This window comes from Ipomoea triloba, chromosome 15 (assembly GCF_003576645.1).
Source record: "Ipomoea triloba cultivar NCNSP0323 chromosome 15, ASM357664v1".
NCBI classification, from domain to species: Eukaryota; Viridiplantae; Streptophyta; class Magnoliopsida; order Solanales; family Convolvulaceae; genus Ipomoea; species Ipomoea triloba.
In genome coordinates this window covers 21,370,022-21,388,866 of record NC_044930.1, presented here as the reverse complement: position 1 = coordinate 21,388,866, position 18,845 = coordinate 21,370,022, and the positions used below count along the sequence as shown (strand labels likewise).

The window sequence follows — 18,845 nt, the reverse complement described above, 5'->3', positions numbered from 1 at the left end:
CCTATTTTCGCATCTATTTTCACTTACAAGTACAAGTAATTTACCTTATTAATATTCATGCATCTATTTTCGCAAATACTTTCACTTACAAATGCAAGTAATTTACCTTGTTAATATTCATGCACCTGGGTGCAACCTAGGTGCACCTAGTTATAACATAGGTTGCACCTAGTTATAACATTAGGTGCACCTAGTTATAACATTAGGTGCACCTAGTATTGATGCTCACTGTACAATTCACTTGCACCTGTAATACATTTTACTTGCATCTGCAATACATTTTACTTGCACTTGTGCAAGTAATTTACTTTGTTAACATTCATGCACCTGGTTGCAACTTATGTGCACCTTGTTATAGCAATAGGTGCACCTAGTTATAACATTAGGTGCACTTAGTATTGATGCTCATTGTACAATTTACTTGCACTTGTAATATATTTTACTTGCACGTGTGCACCTATTTTCACTTGCAGGTGCAAGTAATTTGCTTTGTTAACATTTATGCACCTGGGTGTACCTATGTGCACCTAGTTATAACATTACGTGCACCTAGTTATAACGTTATGTGCAACTACATTCCAGACACGTGGCGCGCTGTGATTCGTCCGCAGTTCTCTCCTGGGTGGCCAGTACGCACCTGAACGCGATCCTATATATATATATATATATATATATATATATATATATATATATATATATATATATAAACTTTTAGAGAAGAGCAAATTCCACTTTTAGTACTCGACTCGACTATTGTGATATTGCCACATTTAGTCTTATTCTTTTAGTTTTGCCATATTACATCCCTGACTTTCAACAATTTTCACTTTTAGTCATCGACTATTGTGGTATTGTCACATTTAGTCCTATTCTTTTAATTTTGCCATATTACATCCATGACTTTAAGTAACTTCCAGTTTTAGTCCTCGACTGTTATGGCATTGACACATTTAATCATATTCTTTTAATTTTGTCATATTACATCCATGAATTTCATTTGATTGCCACCATTAATCTTCCGTTAAAAATTTTATTATTTTATCGTTAAAAATATGAGTTACGATATTGAAATACAATGATATCCTTAAATTGACATATAACAAAGGAAAAAAAATCCTTATACCTATCGTAACTCATATTTCTATGAGTTACAATATTACATCCTTTGATATTTACGATATTTCTAATGTGTTTGAAATATGAATTACGATATGTGTAAGAATTTTTTTTCTTTGTTATTTGTTAATTCTAAGGATAAAATAATGAAATTTTTAACAAAAAACCATGGATATAATATGACAAAATTAAAAGAATAGGACTAAATGTGACAATGCCATAATAGTCGAGGACTAAAAGTGGAAGTTGTTCAAAGTCATGGATATAATATGACAAAATTAAAAGAATAGGACTAAATGTGACAATGCCACAATAGTCCAGGACTAAAAGTGAAAATTGTTCAAAGTCCGAGACATAATATGACAAAATTAAAAGAATAAGACTAAATATGTTAATGTCACAATAGTAGAGGACTAAAAGTAAAATTTGCTATTTTAGAGAATTATTATTATGTATTTGGAATTTGGAATTTGGATAAGAAATTCAGGAGCCCTATATCCCTAATCCAACGCCTACGCCGCTGCTCTAAGCCTCTAACGATTAACGAAGGGAAGAGAAAGTGAGAAACCAGCATCGCCCCTGTGATTCGCCTCGCCACCGCCAGTCCGCCACCGAGCACCGGCCACCGCCAGTCCGTCACCGAGCACCCGCCACCGCCCACGCTTCCAGTCTGCTGTCTACCATCGCCCATCAGAGGTTCAGAGCCGCCTCTCGCAGTCACAGCAGGCCAGCAGCGCCGCCGCCCTCCCACTCCGGTTGCCGACTTGCCCTCCGCAGACCGCAGGTATTGCCTTAAGCCCTTAATGCCACTAATCCACTATGCCAGGACATTCATTGCTAGTTGTTTAATTCTTAACTTTTTATTGTTGCAATATATACCACTTAACTCTTCAAAAAAGTTGCAGTTCTAACCCCTAAAAGAACAAAATTATTAAATTCTGTTAAAAATTTTACTTAGTAGTTAGTACATGAATATTTTAAAAGTATTATCTTTAATTTTTTTTTTATAACTTTTTCAATTTTGGTATTTTATATGTAAAATAGACAATTGACAGCTTTCTCTCGTAAATTTTCACTTCAATTGTGGTACATAGTCCATATTTTTCTTACACGAACATGTTTAAGTCAAAATTTTTATTTTAGAAATGAAATATTGAGATTAAAGAAGATTATAATTAAATAAGAAACTTAAAAAATTAAAATACTCATGTACTAAGCAAGATTTTAATAGTTTTGTTACTCAAGAGACTAAAACTACAATTTTTTTGAAGAGTTAAAGTGTATATTGCAAAGAAAAAATTAAGGACTAAAAAGACTAGCAAGAAATAATTAAGGAAATAATTTTTTTTTCCAATATTAATAAAATAAATGAAAAATGTATAAACGTGGAAAAATTGGAGGGGGCTTTACTTAATTTTTCAATTTTCTTTTAAAAATACTCATGATTTTTTATAAGATAATATCCATTGTTCAAACATATGACTACTTATCACAGTACATGGTAATTCTCTCTCTCTCTCTCTCTATATATATATATATATATATATATACAATATTTTGGAATGAGGTTTAAATAGGCTACCGAACTGCACACTATAATGCAATTAGGTCACTAAACTAAAAAAAATGCAATTGAGTCCCTAAACTAACCTATTTCATGCAATTAATCCAATTTACAAGTTTTTATAGTTTCTAACATGTTACTCAATTTAAAAATATTTTTAAAAAATAATTTTAAATACAAAAATAATTAAAAATAAAAAAAGAGACCTTTGTCTCTGCCAGTCTTCGTCTCCAACATTGGAGACGAAGTGTTTTTTTTTTAAATAATTGTTTTACTTATTTTTAAAAAAAATTAAATTTGATAACCTGTTAAAAATAGGAAAAATTGACAAATTAGACTAATTGCATGAAATTGGTTAATTTACGGACTCAGTTGTAATTTTGTTTAAATTTTAGTGGTCTTATTGCATTATTGCGTGCAATTCGATGGCCTATTTGACACTTTAATTTTTAATCTTTCCCAGTTGGACAAATTCGGATTCGGACTAAGTCCACCCGGATTCATCGCCATTGGTCGATCCGGATAACGCACCTTAAACTCAGGGGTGGAGTTTTCATCTCCTTCCCAAGCAGCAACCTCTCCGCTCTGGAAATGACCCTCTTCAAGTGTTACAGGCCATTGACGCCGCTTCTTCACTGCCAGTCGCTAATCCCATTCCACAGCCTCAAGCTCTTCACCAACTCCGGCACCGGCAGGGCTTTGCCTTTTCCCACAAGAACCAGGGTTAGGGTTCGGTGCTTCAACTCTTCATCACAGAGCGCGGTTAGAATTGAGAACATCAATAAAGACAAGGATAAGACTGGGGATCAGTTGAAGAACCACCAATTATGGCTGTACAATACAATGAGCAAAGAGAAGGAGCTGTTCAAACCCAAAGTCCTTGGAAAAGTCGGAATGTATGTTTGTGGTGTCACCGCATATGATCTCAGCCACATTGGCCATGCTCGCGTTTACGTCTGCTTCGACGTTCTCTACAGGTGCCCCCAAACAGCAGCCCGTTAATATGTTTGTGTTAAAGTTATGCATTGTTCTTATTATTATTTTTTTGATTAGACCACGAGGTGTAGGAGGCACTCTTTAAGTCCGTACCATACTCAGACTAATCTCAGTTCACACCGGTTGGTCCAATTAAGGGGCAAAGTGCAAAACCATACAAGAGGGGGTTCAAACTCCGACTTGTTTTAAGGATGGCTCACGCCAACCAAGCTGGTTATACATTGCTGTTATTTGCTACACAATAACGATTATGTTCTGCGTTAATTGGTTCTGGAATTTTTGGAACAGTAATTAAGTTTAGTTTGCATAATTAAGGAGTCTCCAGAATCTGCTTGTAAATAAGACTCTAATTAATTTGTTTTCTACAGAAACTATTGAAGTCGAGGAACTTGTATAAAAAAATGTCAAAAGAAGCTATTTTTTAAACCATTGGCTACTTGCAAGTTTGAATTTCTTCTTGGTTGATGGCTTGTGAAATTTAGAGGCTAATTCAGTTTAGTCTACCTTGCAATCATAGGGGGCTTGCAAAATTGAAGCTTGGTAGATCTGTAAAGTGATAATCTCTGTTGATTGAAGCTACTAAAAGTGTTGAATTTGAGCCAAGAAAAGTACAGAGCATTACTCTTTCCCCAGGGGTGTATCTATTTATGGGCCCACACATACAATTAAAGTCTATTATATGTAGTCTTCTATATATGCATGTCTTGGGTTTTAGAAGTTGGTCATGGAACCTAGAGATGATAGTGATTCCATAATGGCATAAAGTAATTCCTAAAAAAATGAAAACCTTTCCTCCCCTTGCCCTTAGGCAAGCAATGTTATGCTGATTTATTTTGCTTCCATGGCACTTCACTAGTGACCTAAATCAAATGATGTATGTTGCTATTGGTTTTTCAGTTACATTTGTTATGTTATTTATTGAAAGTATAAAAAGAATCCAATAGTTAATATGAATAACTGATTAAGTATTCCATTTGTTTTTATTGAATATTAGGCAGGTACCTTAAACATTTGGGATACGAAGTCAATTATGTGCGCAATTTCACTGATGTTGATGACAAGGTAAGTGATTATTTGTTTATTTATTCATTTATGAGCTTACTTTTATAATTCTTTTTTGCTCACTTGATTGTCCCTTTGCTCTTTTATTAATGGTCCTTGCTGCACTCTTGGCTATAATTCATTATTGTTTGGTCAGTTGTTTACATTAATAATGAGGATCATACAACCTTATTTGTTTACAAATACCAAACTACTTTTTACATCAAGATGACAGAATAATTGAGTGTACAGTTTTCAAATTCTGTAGATTATTGCCAGAGCAAATGAGTTGGGGGAGGATCCAATCAGTTTAAGCAGACGGTATTGTGAAGAATTTCTTCTTGATATGGCATATCTTCATTGTCTTCCCCCTTCAGTTGAGCCTCGTGTCTCAGATCACATGCCCCAAATAATCAATATGATACAGCAGGTCCTTTTCGATAAATTTTAATGGTATTTCGTTTCTAGTGTAAACACTCTTTTTTTCTGGTTTAACATAACTCTTCTCAGTGATGGTGTTCACCTTGTTTTTGCTTTGCTTTCTGATTTTGTTATTTTTGTGATCTTCTATACTGTGTCTTATTGTAAATAGGACAATTACAAGTAACGTAGGAATGATATATTATCAGCATGTAATATTTGGTTGTGAGCAGTGAATAGAGGAAGATTCAGAAGTAAATACTTGGCTTTGATATGAACAAGCTGCAATGTTGTAACATCATTTTCTTTTTATTATGCTGATACAAAAGATTCTGTTCAGCTTAGTTCAAATTTTTAATTGCTAGGGATGGTGTGTGTCTTCTTCTACCTCTTTACAATGTTATGGCAACTCTCTCTCACAAAACTGCTAGTCTCATTTAGTGTGATGTAATCTGCTAACTGATGTTTTTAATTTGATGTGGTTTATCTGCTTCTTTGACAGATTCTTGATAATGGTTGTGCTTACAGAATCAATGGTGACATCTACTTTTCTGTAGATAAATTTCCAGAATATGGAAAATTATCTGGGCGAAAATTGGAAGATAATAGAGCAGGTGAGCGAGTGGCAGTGGATACAAGGAAGAAAAATCCTGCAGATTTTGCTTTGTGGAAAGTGAGTAAAACTGCTAACTACTTTTCAAATATGAGTTTTCATTACGATATTTGGAGAAAATTTCGTTTACAAAGCAGTTGATTTAGTTTATATCTAATTTAGTATGTATACAGTATACTAGTTTTTGCAAATGCTTCCAAAAGGTAAGGTTGTACTTGTACTTGAGGTCAAACCAAGTGTTCACAAATCTTGCATCCTGCAGAATCTTGGAAACGAAGATGCTATTATTGGCATGTAATTATCAATAAAAAGTAAATAAACTGATGGTATCAAGTAGATACTAGTTTTTACTCTTTGAAACCTGATCTTATTTAAGATTAACTATACAAAACTACATGAAATAAAAGTTATTCCTTTTTATGTAAAACTATAGCCAGTTAACCATCTGACTTGGCCTTTTATTATTTATTCATTTCTTCTTATTTTGGTTGGGTGGATGGTTTGAGCTAGCTAAAACTGCGGATTAAGTGATGCCCATTTTCCCCCTTGATGGATTAATTTCAATTACTCATGCAGTCTGCAAAGGATGGAGAGCCTTTCTGGGAGAGTCCTTGGGGTCCAGGAAGACCTGGATGGCATATTGAATGCAGTGCTATGAGTGCGACATATTTAGGGTATTCTTTTGACATACATGGTGGTGGGATGGATCTTATATTTCCCCATCATGAAAATGAAATTGCACAGAGTTGTGCTGCATGCAACAAGAGCGCTATTAGTTATTGGATGCATAATGGATTTGTAAACATTGACTCGGAGAAAATGTCAAAATCACTTGGAAACTTTTTCACAATTCGGCAGGTAGATGAATATAAGTTCCCTTCTGATTTCCTTTTCTCATGACATTATGGCCTTACTATGACAAGTTACTTATTCAGTTTTCTTTAAATCTTCCTTGCCACCTTACATTCTCTCAGGTTATTGATATTTATCATCCACTGGCATTAAGGCTTTTTCTAATGGGGACACATTATAGATCTCCAATTAATTACACAATTGCTCAGCTTGAGAGTGCATCTGATCGTATTTTCTACATCTATCAGGTAGATAAATAAGTAGCTTTGTTTTTCAGGGTATCATGCCTCTTCAATAATACAATATAGATAGATATGTGCTGTCAATGTTCTTATGTCTGTCTTAGCTATCTTTCAAGTTTTTTCCTTAAATTTTCTTTTTTTTTTCTTCCTAAAACACACTTTAATTTTTTAGAGCATTTTGACTTTTCCTATGTATAAATCTGGTTGCTGTGTATTAGCCCATATATACTTAGGATCTCTGCATTGTCTTATTATAATTTTATTTTTTAAATATTGGCAATTCTCAGAATTTTAAATAATGCTTCGTTTTGTGTGTGTGTGTGTGTTCACTTGTTAACTTGTTGTCTTGACAATGAAAAAGCACAGATATTAACTGTTGTATTTTTCTTGATGTAGACGCTATATGATTGTGAAATTGTTCTCACCCAGCATGATGGATCAAGTAGAAAGGATTCAGTGCCCTCAGGAACTGCTGAGTGCATTGAGAAGTTCCAGAATGAGCTTTTGATTTCAATATCTGATGATCTGCATACTCCTGTTGCTCTGGCTGCAATGTCGGACCCCTTGAAAATGATGAATGATCTATTGCATACTCGCAAGGTATTTAAGTTTTAAATAGACTGGCCAGAAACTAGAAAGTGTCATCTATATATGCCTTTTGTGTTTATTAATGTTTTAACTTTCAAAAGGCTTATTAGTAAAATATCCTTTTTTCATTGATTTTTTTTTGGAAACTTAATGCAATTCTGTCTTCTATTTTGGCCACTTGTGTCATTCTATTTTAACTCTTTTAATCTTGTAGTTTGTTAAGAGTTCTGCATTGAAAATATAAGATAGAAAATATGAGTTTATAAGGCTATGAGTTAGACTTAACTAATTGATTGGATTTTGTCTTTTACTGTGGTTTGGCCCATGTGCATTATAGCTTAGTTGAGTGACCTTGGCCCAATCGTAGATTATAGGCAAATTATGCTGTGGACCAGGTCCACCTTGCAAGGTGGACCTAGGTCCAAAACTACGTCGTTTTTGTCTTCTTCTTCTTTTTTTTTTTTTTTTTTTTTTTAAATTAGTAAACATATTGCTGATTATAGAGTTGTCCAAAAATGTGTGAATGTAGAGATTTCAAAGTGTGAATGTAGAGTATAGAAATCGTGAATGTAGATTTATGATTGTGTGAACGTAGAGTTGCCCAGAAATGTGTGAATGTGGAGGTTTCAAATTGTGAATATGGGGTATAGAAATCGTGAATGTAGAGTTATGCATGTGTGAATCTGTAATAGAGTTAAGAAGTTCTAGCAACTTGTAGCCCTATAATGTGTGAATGTGGAGTTCTCAAGTTGTGAATGTGGAGTATAGGACCTGTGAATATAGAGTTTTGAATGTGTGAATGCATAATAGTGGTAATATAGTTACTAAACATATAATCCTGTAATGTGTGAATGTGGAGTTTACAAATTGTGAATGTAGAGTATAGTGTATGTGAATGTAGACCCAGGTCCACCTTGCAAGGTGGACCTGGGTCCACGGCATTACAACCCATGAATGTGTGTTGTTTTCTGCAGGGTAAGAAGCAAGAATTGCGATTGGAGTCACTTGCTGCTTTAGAGAAAACTTTACGGAGTTCTCTGACTGTTCTGGGGATCATGCCAAGTAGTTACTCAGAGGTACAATGATTGTTTAAGTGCCACAATGTATATCTTGATCATCAAGTTTAAGAATCACATCCGTGCGACACGAGTTGCTTTACCCATACGTGCTACTCTTTTTTTGTAGGCTTTGCAGCAGCTGAGGGAGAAAGCATTAAAGCGCGCCAAACTGACCGAAGATCAAGTTTTTCATAAAATAGAAGAGAGGGCCTCAGCGAGAAAAAACAAAGAGTATGAGAGATCTGACGCAATACGAAAGGAATTGGCGGCTCTAGGCATTGCTTTGATGGATAGCCCAGAAGGGACAACTTGGAGACCAACTATTCCATTTGCATTTCAGGAAGAGCAGTTTGCCACAACCTGATGGCTTTGATGGAATAGTTATTTATTTATTTATTTTGGATAAAATATGAAGAAGCACAATTTGTAGGAACATTTTGTTTGATATAAAAAGGTTGCCAGCGGCAATTTTTATGGTAATTTATCTCTTTCGTTTTCTAAAAGTTGGTCTATGGTGGTACTGAATTTGCACTGAATCTTGACAAGGTGGTTAAGGAAGTTACATGGACAAAGATAGCTAGGATAAGACGATTAGACAGTTTTCATTAAGTAATTTGAAGGTAAGTAAAAGCAAATAGAAGCAAGTAATTGAAAGCAATTGAATTGTGATTGAGAGCAATTGAATTGTGATTGAAAGCAAGTAATTGTAATTGAAATTGATAAGAACAACATAGCTCAAATTCTTCAAACAATTGCAAAGCAAGAAACCTCCAAGCTTTAGGAATCAAGTTGAGACCTAAATCTATATAAGAGAATTCCTCTCTCTACAAGAGCTAAAGTACAATGAAAATCGAGTTAATTCCAGCAATGGTCCCCCGACTATGTTGATTTTTCAAAATTGGTCATTGTCTTTNTTTTTTTTTTTTTTTTTTTTTTTTTAAATTAGTAAACATATTGCTGATTATAGAGTTGTCCAAAAATGTGTGAATGTAGAGATTTCAAAGTGTGAATGTAGAGTATAGAAATCGTGAATGTAGATTTATGATTGTGTGAACGTAGAGTTGCCCAGAAATGTGTGAATGTGGAGGTTTCAAATTGTGAATATGGGGTATAGAAATCGTGAATGTAGAGTTATGCATGTGTGAATCTGTAATAGAGTTAAGAAGTTCTAGCAACTTGTAGCCCTATAATGTGTGAATGTGGAGTTCTCAAGTTGTGAATGTGGAGTATAGGACCTGTGAATATAGAGTTTTGAATGTGTGAATGCATAATAGTGGTAATATAGTTACTAAACATATAATCCTGTAATGTGTGAATGTGGAGTTTACAAATTGTGAATGTAGAGTATAGTGTATGTGAATGTAGACCCAGGTCCACCTTGCAAGGTGGACCTGGGTCCACGGCATTACAACCCATGAATGTGTGTTGTTTTCTGCAGGGTAAGAAGCAAGAATTGCGATTGGAGTCACTTGCTGCTTTAGAGAAAACTTTACGGAGTTCTCTGACTGTTCTGGGGATCATGCCAAGTAGTTACTCAGAGGTACAATGATTGTTTAAGTGCCACAATGTATATCTTGATCATCAAGTTTAAGAATCACATCCGTGCGACACGAGTTGCTTTACCCATACGTGCTACTCTTTTTTTGTAGGCTTTGCAGCAGCTGAGGGAGAAAGCATTAAAGCGCGCCAAACTGACCGAAGATCAAGTTTTTCATAAAATAGAAGAGAGGGCCTCAGCGAGAAAAAACAAAGAGTATGAGAGATCTGACGCAATACGAAAGGAATTGGCGGCTCTAGGCATTGCTTTGATGGATAGCCCAGAAGGGACAACTTGGAGACCAACTATTCCATTTGCATTTCAGGAAGAGCAGTTTGCCACAACCTGATGGCTTTGATGGAATAGTTATTTATTTATTTATTTTGGATAAAATATGAAGAAGCACAATTTGTAGGAACATTTTGTTTGATATAAAAAGGTTGCCAGCGGCAATTTTTATGGTAATTTATCTCTTTCGTTTTCTAAAAGTTGGTCTATGGTGGTACTGAATTTGCACTGAATCTTGACAAGGTGGTTAAGGAAGTTACATGGACAAAGATAGCTAGGATAAGACGATTAGACAGTTTTCATTAAGTAATTTGAAGGTAAGTAAAAGCAAATAGAAGCAAGTAATTGAAAGCAATTGAATTGTGATTGAGAGCAATTGAATTGTGATTGAAAGCAAGTAATTGTAATTGAAATTGATAAGAACAACATAGCTCAAATTCTTCAAACAATTGCAAAGCAAGAAACCTCCAAGCTTTAGGAATCAAGTTGAGACCTAAATCTATATAAGAGAATTCCTCTCTCTACAAGAGCTAAAGTACAATGAAAATCGAGTTAATTCCAGCAATGGTCCCCCGACTATGTTGATTTTTCAAAATTGGTCATTGTCTTTTAATTTGGACGAAAAAGACACTTGACTATTGGATTTGTTCCGGCATTAGTCCGAACGTTTATCTACATTTAACTAGGCGTTATGTTAAGGGGTAAATGAGTCTTTTCATTTGATTGCCTTCTTCCTTTTTCTATATCCATTGTTTCTTCTTCCTTCCACATCACTCTCGTATATTCCTCCCCACTGGCTTGAAAAATACAGACAACCCAAAATCAATAGCTTTAAGCATAGAGTTATCTTTCTTATTAGCAAACAAGAAGTTCTCAGGCTTCAAGTCTTGATGCATGACTCCATTGGCGTGACCATTCTCAGTCGCATCACCATTCCCAGCCACCGCCCTCAGCCGAATCACCATTCCCAGCCACCGCCCTCAGTCGAATCACCATTCTCAGCCACCGGCCTCAGTCGCATCACCATTTCCAGCCACCGCACCTCCACCTGCTTCAACCCCCTCCTCTATCGACCTCTCCTCCACTGTTTCTACCACCTCCGGCGGTCTTTCCCTCCCAACAGTGCCACAACAAACGACCTCCGCAACATGACCATATCAGCCACACCTCGCACAGTACGTCGGAAGTTTCTCCGGCTCAATACTCTGCCACAATCATCTCTATTCTCCTTTCTCACTCACAATCTGAATCCATAGACCATCTAACACCGGTTTTGCAACATCAATGTCCAATTAGACCCTAGCCATGCTAGGTCTCGAGCTACGATTTGTCGTCGAATCAAGGTCCACAAATCGACCGATTGGAGAACATATACGTGAAATTGATTGAGGATTAAGGGAAACGAGGGAGTTGAAACCATACCAAAGACAGAGGAGAGTCCTTTCCAGCGTTCCAATCTGGAGTCCACCGAGATATCCAAACCCTAGCCCCTTCCAACTGAAGAAGAAGCCGACAATGGTGGCTGGACAACAGCGAAGCCTAACCGATCTGCGACCTCTTTTCCCGACGGGCAAACGACCAGGACATTCGCCTTCTTCCCTTCCTTCCTGGCGGCGGCAAGTGAATTTTCACCGACGGCGGCGGCGGAAATCATACCGATCTGCGACCTCTTAACTGCATCACCTAGTTCTCTGCGTGCTACTGACCAAACATAAGGGAGAAGAAGGCAGTCGAAGACCTATTTACCCCTTAACATAAGGCTTAGTTAACTGTAGATAAACGGAAGGACTAATGCCAGAACAAATTCAATAGTCAAGTGTCTTTTTCGTTGACAATGACCAATTTTGAAAAATCAACATAGTCGGGGGACCATTACTGGAATTAATGAAAATCTTTGATAAAGAGTTATCTAAAATGAAGTCTAATCTAACTTCCCTAACTCCCTACATCGGACATCCCCTAGGCTTATATACCCTTAAATCCTTCATTAATGCTGATTTTCGGAACCTGTCATGAACTAATGCACAAGCGTGGATCGTGTGGTATCTCATGAAATAGTTTGACATATAATAAGATGCAATAAGTCAATAACCACAATGGTATAATTTTGTTTTATTATATTCAAGATAAAACATCTTACAAGAATACTACAAGTGTTATTTAAAGATAAATAAAAGATATATTCGGAAACTAATTTCCATTGTTCTATCTTGTAGTAGTCCATTCCCTTATGGGTTTGACCTGAGTGCCTTGTTCCATTATTGTTGAGCCATCCACTCCTCAAAGGCTGGTGTCGGTTTTGCTATATCCGCACCTTGGCTAATCCACTACACATTGAGTGCATCCAATATAGAAAATAGGGCAGGACATCCTTCATCCTGCCAACCATTTTGTTTCACTATTGTAAAATTATCTTCAACCTTTTCATCAAGATTGAATTTCGCTACCATGTGGCCGTTCATCATCATTTTGCAAAAATTTCTAGCACACTGCTACATATGGCGCGTGATTTTTCATAACCATTTTCAAGACCAAGCTTTCGTTTACATTTCTTTTGATTAAGATTTCTCATTGATAGTTGTTGACACTACTAGTATCAATTGACAACTAAATTGAGGCTATTGTCAAATTGACAATGTGTGGTGAACAAATTGCAAATGGTCTCATGTGCCTTTCCGTTAATCCACTTGGTACCATAACATGCACCTGCACCATAAGAATACACCCTTGTTTGCTAACATTTATTAGAGCATCGCCATTCAAATGTGCAACATTTGTATCATTCACACTGTTACCGCCTCTATTTCCACCATTGTTATCAAATTAATATTAGTGGAATCCATTTTGATTTTTCAGTTTTAAGCTTGTTGTCCAAAGAGGGAATTTTATTCATAAATTATTCCTGAATATTCTAAGCATGGTAAATCACAATCCAAGACTTATAATAGTTGCACTTAAAATTGATTCGCTTTCTCTAAGGTGCTAAGAACTTTAAGAAACTTCTTTTTTCTAGGATACAATAGATTCTATGAAAATATTTTAACACTCAAATATAAAACATTTCAGAAAACTTGAACGAAGGAACACTTCGTAAATTTTAATATAAATGTTTGGCAAAAATTTCTAGAGTAGAGAGGGACCTTCCATAAGAAAAAAAAAAACAAAATTTTGAGGGTGTTAAAAGTTCTAAGACATTCTAATCAAATGTGTAACTCCCATAATTGGGTGACCCCTTACATTGAGAGGGAGCCTCTATGCTATGTAATTCAAATTCCTTAAAAAATTGAAGTATATTTATACTAATACAAACCCATATTCCTTTTTCAATGTGGAACAAGGCTACTTAAAAACTTTGAAAACTTTATTGAATTCTTGTACTGAAGGTACATTATTTGAATTCTAAAAAAAATAAATATTATTTGATAGTATATATAAAATAATGTACTTTCAGTACTTAAATAATGTACTCTAAAATAATATACTTTATGTATAAAAATAATATACTTTTAGTATATTAAAAATGTACTTTTTATTTATGGTCCACACAGCTGTGTGGACTATGGTCCATGCTTTTTAATTAGAGTATATGAAAGAAGATTGGGCCACTAGGTTCACATCAAATATTTGTTTAAAAATCAATTTGTTTTGTTGTTTTTTTTGTTTTGTTGTTTTTTTTTAATCTTCGATTTATAATATGGTAAGCTTATTTATTGGCAATTTATATCATGGAGCAAGGTCTACCTTGCATCATTGGCCGGATTGTTGCCGGAAACCTAATTGACCTGCAATTGCAGGTCACCAACAGGTCAGTGGATTTAATTGCTTCAAAATAACAAGTTTGTGGATTTAATTTTAGCTTTCAAAAGTTCAAGGGCCTAATTGACTTCTTAGCAAAAGTTCAAGGGTGTATTTGACCCTTTTTCCTTATTATAATACAATATGTTTTATTATAAAGTATCATTGTTCATTATAATAATATTGTATATTCATTAAAATGACTTACATAAAATAAATGTTACAAAATATATTATTAAAAATATCTTATTGATATCTTTTTAAATAATACTCATATTAATATATTTTGAATCGTAGTTATTATATTTTTTGAATCTTTTTAAGCACAAAATATATTGCGGGCACATGAATCAACGATTGAGTTTTGAAATATTCTAGAATTAGTTTTATTAATTTTTAGTAGCATAGAATTCAATAAATTTTTTAGGTGAAAAATTGAGTGTTTTTAAAACTTGAGATGAGTTTGGTAATGGTTTAATCATGATATTTTAGACGAGCTTTTTGCACTTATGGTCCCATGACTATACTGGCACTATCAGGTTTTCTCCACGATTTTCAAAGCTTTCAATCTAGGTCCATGACTATTGTTTTTGTAGCAAAAATGACTCTTTCGACGTATTATCCGTCAATTTGTCACCAGAGATAAAATTAACCTCTTTACAATAGGGTTAAAAGAATTATTTTATTTTTCATCCCCTCCAAATGCAACTGCAAGCTTTTCGCTGCGATAGGATAGATTCTGCTCTTTGTGCTCTTCTTCAACATCGTGTAGCACCATATTTGTGTCAGGGATATAGCCGTCTTCTTTCATTTTCTTTGAAAGTTTAGCCAAGAACTCGTATATTTCTTTATATCTTGGATGTGAATCATCACCAACTAAGAAAACATGGACTTTCCTCTAGGCGTGAATCCAATTCTTACTTGGTTTCTTTACCACTTCTCTATCATCTATGGTTTTTCTAATCTTCACCACTTCATCCCATTTATCTGACATAAGTTGTTCGCCTTGCAACCCCAAGGTTTCCATAACGGGAATCATGATCAAAGAACAGAAAGAAGATTTTTACTTCATTATCTTGGAAGAGTGAATATATTGTTACAGCTATGGAGGAAGGCCGCATGCTCTAATATACGCTGGTGACAGCTACAACAGATAGAGAGCGGTTATAACTGCCTAGTAAGAAGAGAATTACAAAACAACCCCTCTATACATCCTCTAATACCCCCCCGTAAGCTGGAATGTACAAGTTTTGAACACCCAGCTTAGATACAAAGGTGGAGAACAGAGGTGAACTCAATGGCTTGGTAAACCCGCCTGCGATATGATTTAGGGACGTCACGGCCAACAATTTGATCAGACCACGAGCCACTATCTCCCTTACAATATGACAGTCTATTTCAATGTGCTTGGTGCGTTCATGGAATACGGAGTTCTCAGCGATGGCTATGGCGGGTTTATTGTCGCAGAAGATAATGGCAGGGCTTTCATTCTGTATACAGAGATCATGGAGCAATGAGGTGATCCATTGGACCTCACATGCTGTCGCACCAAGAGCTCTATATTCTGCCTCGGATGATGATTTTGAGACAGTAGCTTGTTTCTTTGATCGCCATGAAACAAGAGATTCACCAAGGAAGATGCAAAGCCCTGTAACTGACTTTCGTGTTTCTGTGCATGACGCCCAATCACTGTCAGAAAAGGCTTTAAGCTTGATTGTGGTTGCTGCAGGGTAGAACAATCCTTGACCTGGAAAACCTTTTATATAACGCAGAATTCGGTGGGCAGCAATCAAGTGTTTATCTGTGGAATTGCCAACAAATTGGCTGAGGTGATGTACAACGAAAGTGATGTCAGGCCTGGTTGCCGTAAGGTATAACAAACGCCCTATCAATCGTCTGTAGCTGCTTGGATCATCCAAAGGAATATCAGTGTCATGAGTCAGTATGGAACCTGGCACCATGGGAGTCTGTACTGGTTTGCAATCTGTAAATCCCGCATCATTTAGAATGTCAAGAGCATATTTCCGTTGACATAGGTTGAGCCCCTCATTACTGATCTTTGCCTCAATGCCAAGGAAATAACCCAAAACTCTTAGGTCCTTGATCTTAAAAGTTGCATGCAATAAGTCTTTCAGACCCTGGATAAGGACCATGTTGCTGCTTGCTACCAATATATCATCAACGTATACTAATAAGGCAATGAAGTCGTCATCACGACCTTTAGTGAATAAGGAGGGATCAGCACTTGATTGATTGAAACCATCAAGTAACAAGGCAGCTGTCAACTTTGCATTCCATTGCCGACTCGCCTGTTTGAGGCCATAGAGTGATCGCAGCAATTTACACACTTGGTTTGGTTTGTTACTTTGGAACCCAGGGGGAAGAACCATGTATACTTCTTCATCAAGATCGCCATGAAGGAAGGCATTGTTGATGTCCAATTGATGGATGATCCATTGCTTAGATACTGCCACAGCAAGGAAGGTCCGAATGGTCGTCATTCGAGCTACCGGGGAGAATGTTTCAATGTAATCTACTCCCAATTGTTGCGTGTAACCCTTGGCGACCAATCTCGCTTTATAACGCTCCACTTTACCATCCGCCTTAAGCTTGGTTTTATACACCCATTTGCAGCCTATGGGATTTTTGTCAGCAGGCAGTTCTGTTAATTGCCATGTATTATTTTCTTGCAGAGCTAGGATTTCTGCTTTCATTGCATCTAGCCAGCACTGATGTTTGATAGCCTGGTTGTATGTGCGAGGCTCTACTGTGGAGGAAACAGCCATAGTGAATGCTCTATGGGAAGGAGATAGGGTATCATATGATACTACCTTGGATAGTCTGTGTGGAGATGATCCTTTTCGTATGACTGAATCACAATAATAATCTCGCAGCTTGGTTGGCACACGCCGATCCCTGCCTGATCGTCGAGGGGGCTCAGTGGGGACTAATTCCTCTTCATTAGTGTTAGACTGTGGTGTCTGATTGGAGGATAGTAACTGCTCTTCTTCATTGAGAACAACTTCCAGTGGTAACTGACTGGAATCAGTGCCTTCTTCTGCGTTGGATAGCTGTTGTGATTGTCCATTACTTATGGGAGAATTGATGGACTCATCAGTGGCACTCTCATCATGTGGCAAAAGAATATCCTCATGTGGAATTGGCACCTCATAATTCAAATCTGTAGACACGGGGATGTTTGGCAAGGGGGGATCAAATATCTGTTTCATCATTTGCGGTTGTTCATCTTGTTTAGAGAATGGAAACTGCTGCTCATAAAATGTGACATCACGGGAAACAAGAAAAGATTTGTCAGTCAAGTCATACAACATATAACCTTTGACGTTGGCTGGCATACCTATGAAGACACATTTTCTTCCTCTCGGCTCCATTTTATTTCGCAAGTGAGGTAGGGTGGCAGCGAAACAGAGACATCCAAACACTCTCAGTCTTGTGAGATCAGGATCACTTCCATAAAGCTTTCGGTAAGGGCTCAAACCCTCTATCACTGGGGATGGTAACCGGTTAATCAAGAACACAGCGTACATGACGCATTGTCCTCAGAAATCCAAGGGAAGCTGAGCTTGGAATCGTAAGGATCGAGCAACATTGAGTATGTGCTGATGCTTCCTTTCAACTATTGCATTCTGCTGTGGAGTGTTAATTCAAGATTTTTGGTGTATGATCCCTTTATCAGCGTAAAACTCTTTCATGTCAAATTCGAATCCATTATCACTTCGGATTGTCTTGATTAAAACCCCAAACTGAGTGAAAACGAAGTTATGAAACCTCTTAATCAACCCCCTTACTTCTGATTTTCCTTTCATCAAATGGAGCCAAGTGAAACGAGACCAGTCATCTACTAGAGTTAGGAAGTATCGTTCCCCTTTCATCGAGCTTATCGAAAAGGGACCCCATATATCTGCATGTATGAGATCAAAACAAGCAATCGAAGACGAAACACTTAAGGGGAAAGGAGAACGTTTATGTTTTGCTAAATGGCAAGTGTCACAAGCTTTAGTTGCAGTAGAAAATTTTGGTACATCTTTGATTAAATGCAGTTTGTTTACAGGGAAATGCCCTAGGCGTTGATGCCAAACTTCTACTTTATTACACTGCATAACCAATTTCGGACTACTAGAGACAGATGCCATAGGAGACTTCGTCATGAGATACAACCCTTTCTCCTGCTTAGCTAAACCAACCATCATCCCACGTGAATCCTTGATCAGACACTGCTCAGAAGAAAAAATCAAATTATATGATGTATGTTGATGGAGTTTACTAACATATACTATGTTGAATTGGAATGAAGGGATATGCATGACATTCTTTAGCCAGAGGCTGTTTCCAAGCTTTACATTCCCCCTGTGTTTAACAGATATTCGTTTTCTAGTATGCAGGCTAACCTCATCTCCCTCAACATAATGAAACTCATCAAACGAATCAGTTGAACAGACAATATGATCTGTAGCACCAGAATCAAGGATCCAAGCAGTAGTGCATAACGAAAATGAATTAATATAGGGTTTAGAACACTTGCCTTCATTATGATCTTCTTCAAAGTTTGGGATCAATGAGACAACTGCTGTAGTGTTTGAGCTAGAAGACTGCCCTATTTGGTTTTGAACTGCCAACATAATCTTCTGAAACTGATCAGTACTGATTCCCAGATCATTCATTCCATTCATCGCAGGGACTGTACCACCGTTCTGTTGCCTTCCTTTAGTTTTGT

The 18,845-nt window shown here is 36.5% G+C and overlaps 2 protein-coding genes across 4 annotated transcripts; both read left to right on the top strand.

Annotated features, from left to right (window-relative positions):
- Positions 1-1,595: 1,595 nt before the first annotated feature.
- LOC116006495 (cysteine--tRNA ligase, chloroplastic/mitochondrial-like) lies at positions 1,596-8,970 on the top strand. Of its 3 annotated transcripts, none has more exons than XM_031246894.1 (10): positions 1,596-1,900; positions 3,144-3,657; positions 4,675-4,738; positions 4,986-5,147; positions 5,640-5,810; positions 6,327-6,608; positions 6,725-6,850; positions 7,241-7,444; positions 8,407-8,508; positions 8,618-8,970. In XM_031246894.1, exons 2-10 carry the CDS (start codon positions 3,272-3,274, stop codon positions 8,852-8,854), a joined length of 1,734 nt encoding a protein of 577 aa, XP_031102754.1. In that variant the 5' UTR covers positions 1,596-1,900; positions 3,144-3,271; the 3' UTR covers positions 8,855-8,970. The 3 variants fall into 3 exon arrangements, with proteins under 3 accessions (XP_031102754.1, XP_031102755.1, XP_031102756.1); XM_031246895.1 differs by having other exon boundaries at positions 1,664-1,900; positions 3,158-3,657; XM_031246896.1 differs by lacking the exon at positions 1,596-1,900 and having other exon boundaries at positions 3,528-3,657; positions 4,671-4,738.
- Positions 8,971-9,889: 919 nt separating this feature from the next.
- On the top strand, positions 9,890-10,492 carry LOC116006497 (cysteine--tRNA ligase, chloroplastic/mitochondrial-like). The gene is made up of 2 exons (XM_031246897.1): positions 9,890-10,030; positions 10,140-10,492. Exons 1-2 carry the CDS (start codon positions 9,905-9,907, stop codon positions 10,374-10,376), a joined length of 363 nt encoding a protein of 120 aa, XP_031102757.1. The 5' UTR covers positions 9,890-9,904; the 3' UTR covers positions 10,377-10,492.
- Positions 10,493-18,845: the final 8,353 nt, after the last annotated feature.

What these genes read in the sequence shown, in the direction of transcription:
- LOC116006497 (XM_031246897.1), top strand. Translation starts at nt 9,905, where the DNA reads ATGAATGTGTGTTGTTTTCTGCAGGGTAAGAAGCAAGAATTGCGATTG. An exon ending in TGCCAAGTAGTTACTCAGAG is followed by an intron (nt 10,031 to 10,139) that starts GTACAATGATTG and finishes CTTTTTTTGTAG; the next exon opens with GCTTTGCAGCAGCTGAGGGA.
- LOC116006495 (XM_031246894.1), top strand. Translation starts at nt 3,272, where the DNA reads ATGACCCTCTTCAAGTGTTACAGGCCATTGACGCCGCTTCTTCACTGC. An exon ending in GTATTTTCTACATCTATCAG is followed by an intron (nt 6,851 to 7,240) that starts GTAGATAAATAA and finishes TTCTTGATGTAG; the next exon opens with ACGCTATATGATTGTGAAAT. An exon ending in ATCTATTGCATACTCGCAAG is followed by an intron (nt 7,445 to 8,406) that starts GTATTTAAGTTT and finishes TGTTTTCTGCAG; the next exon opens with GGTAAGAAGCAAGAATTGCG.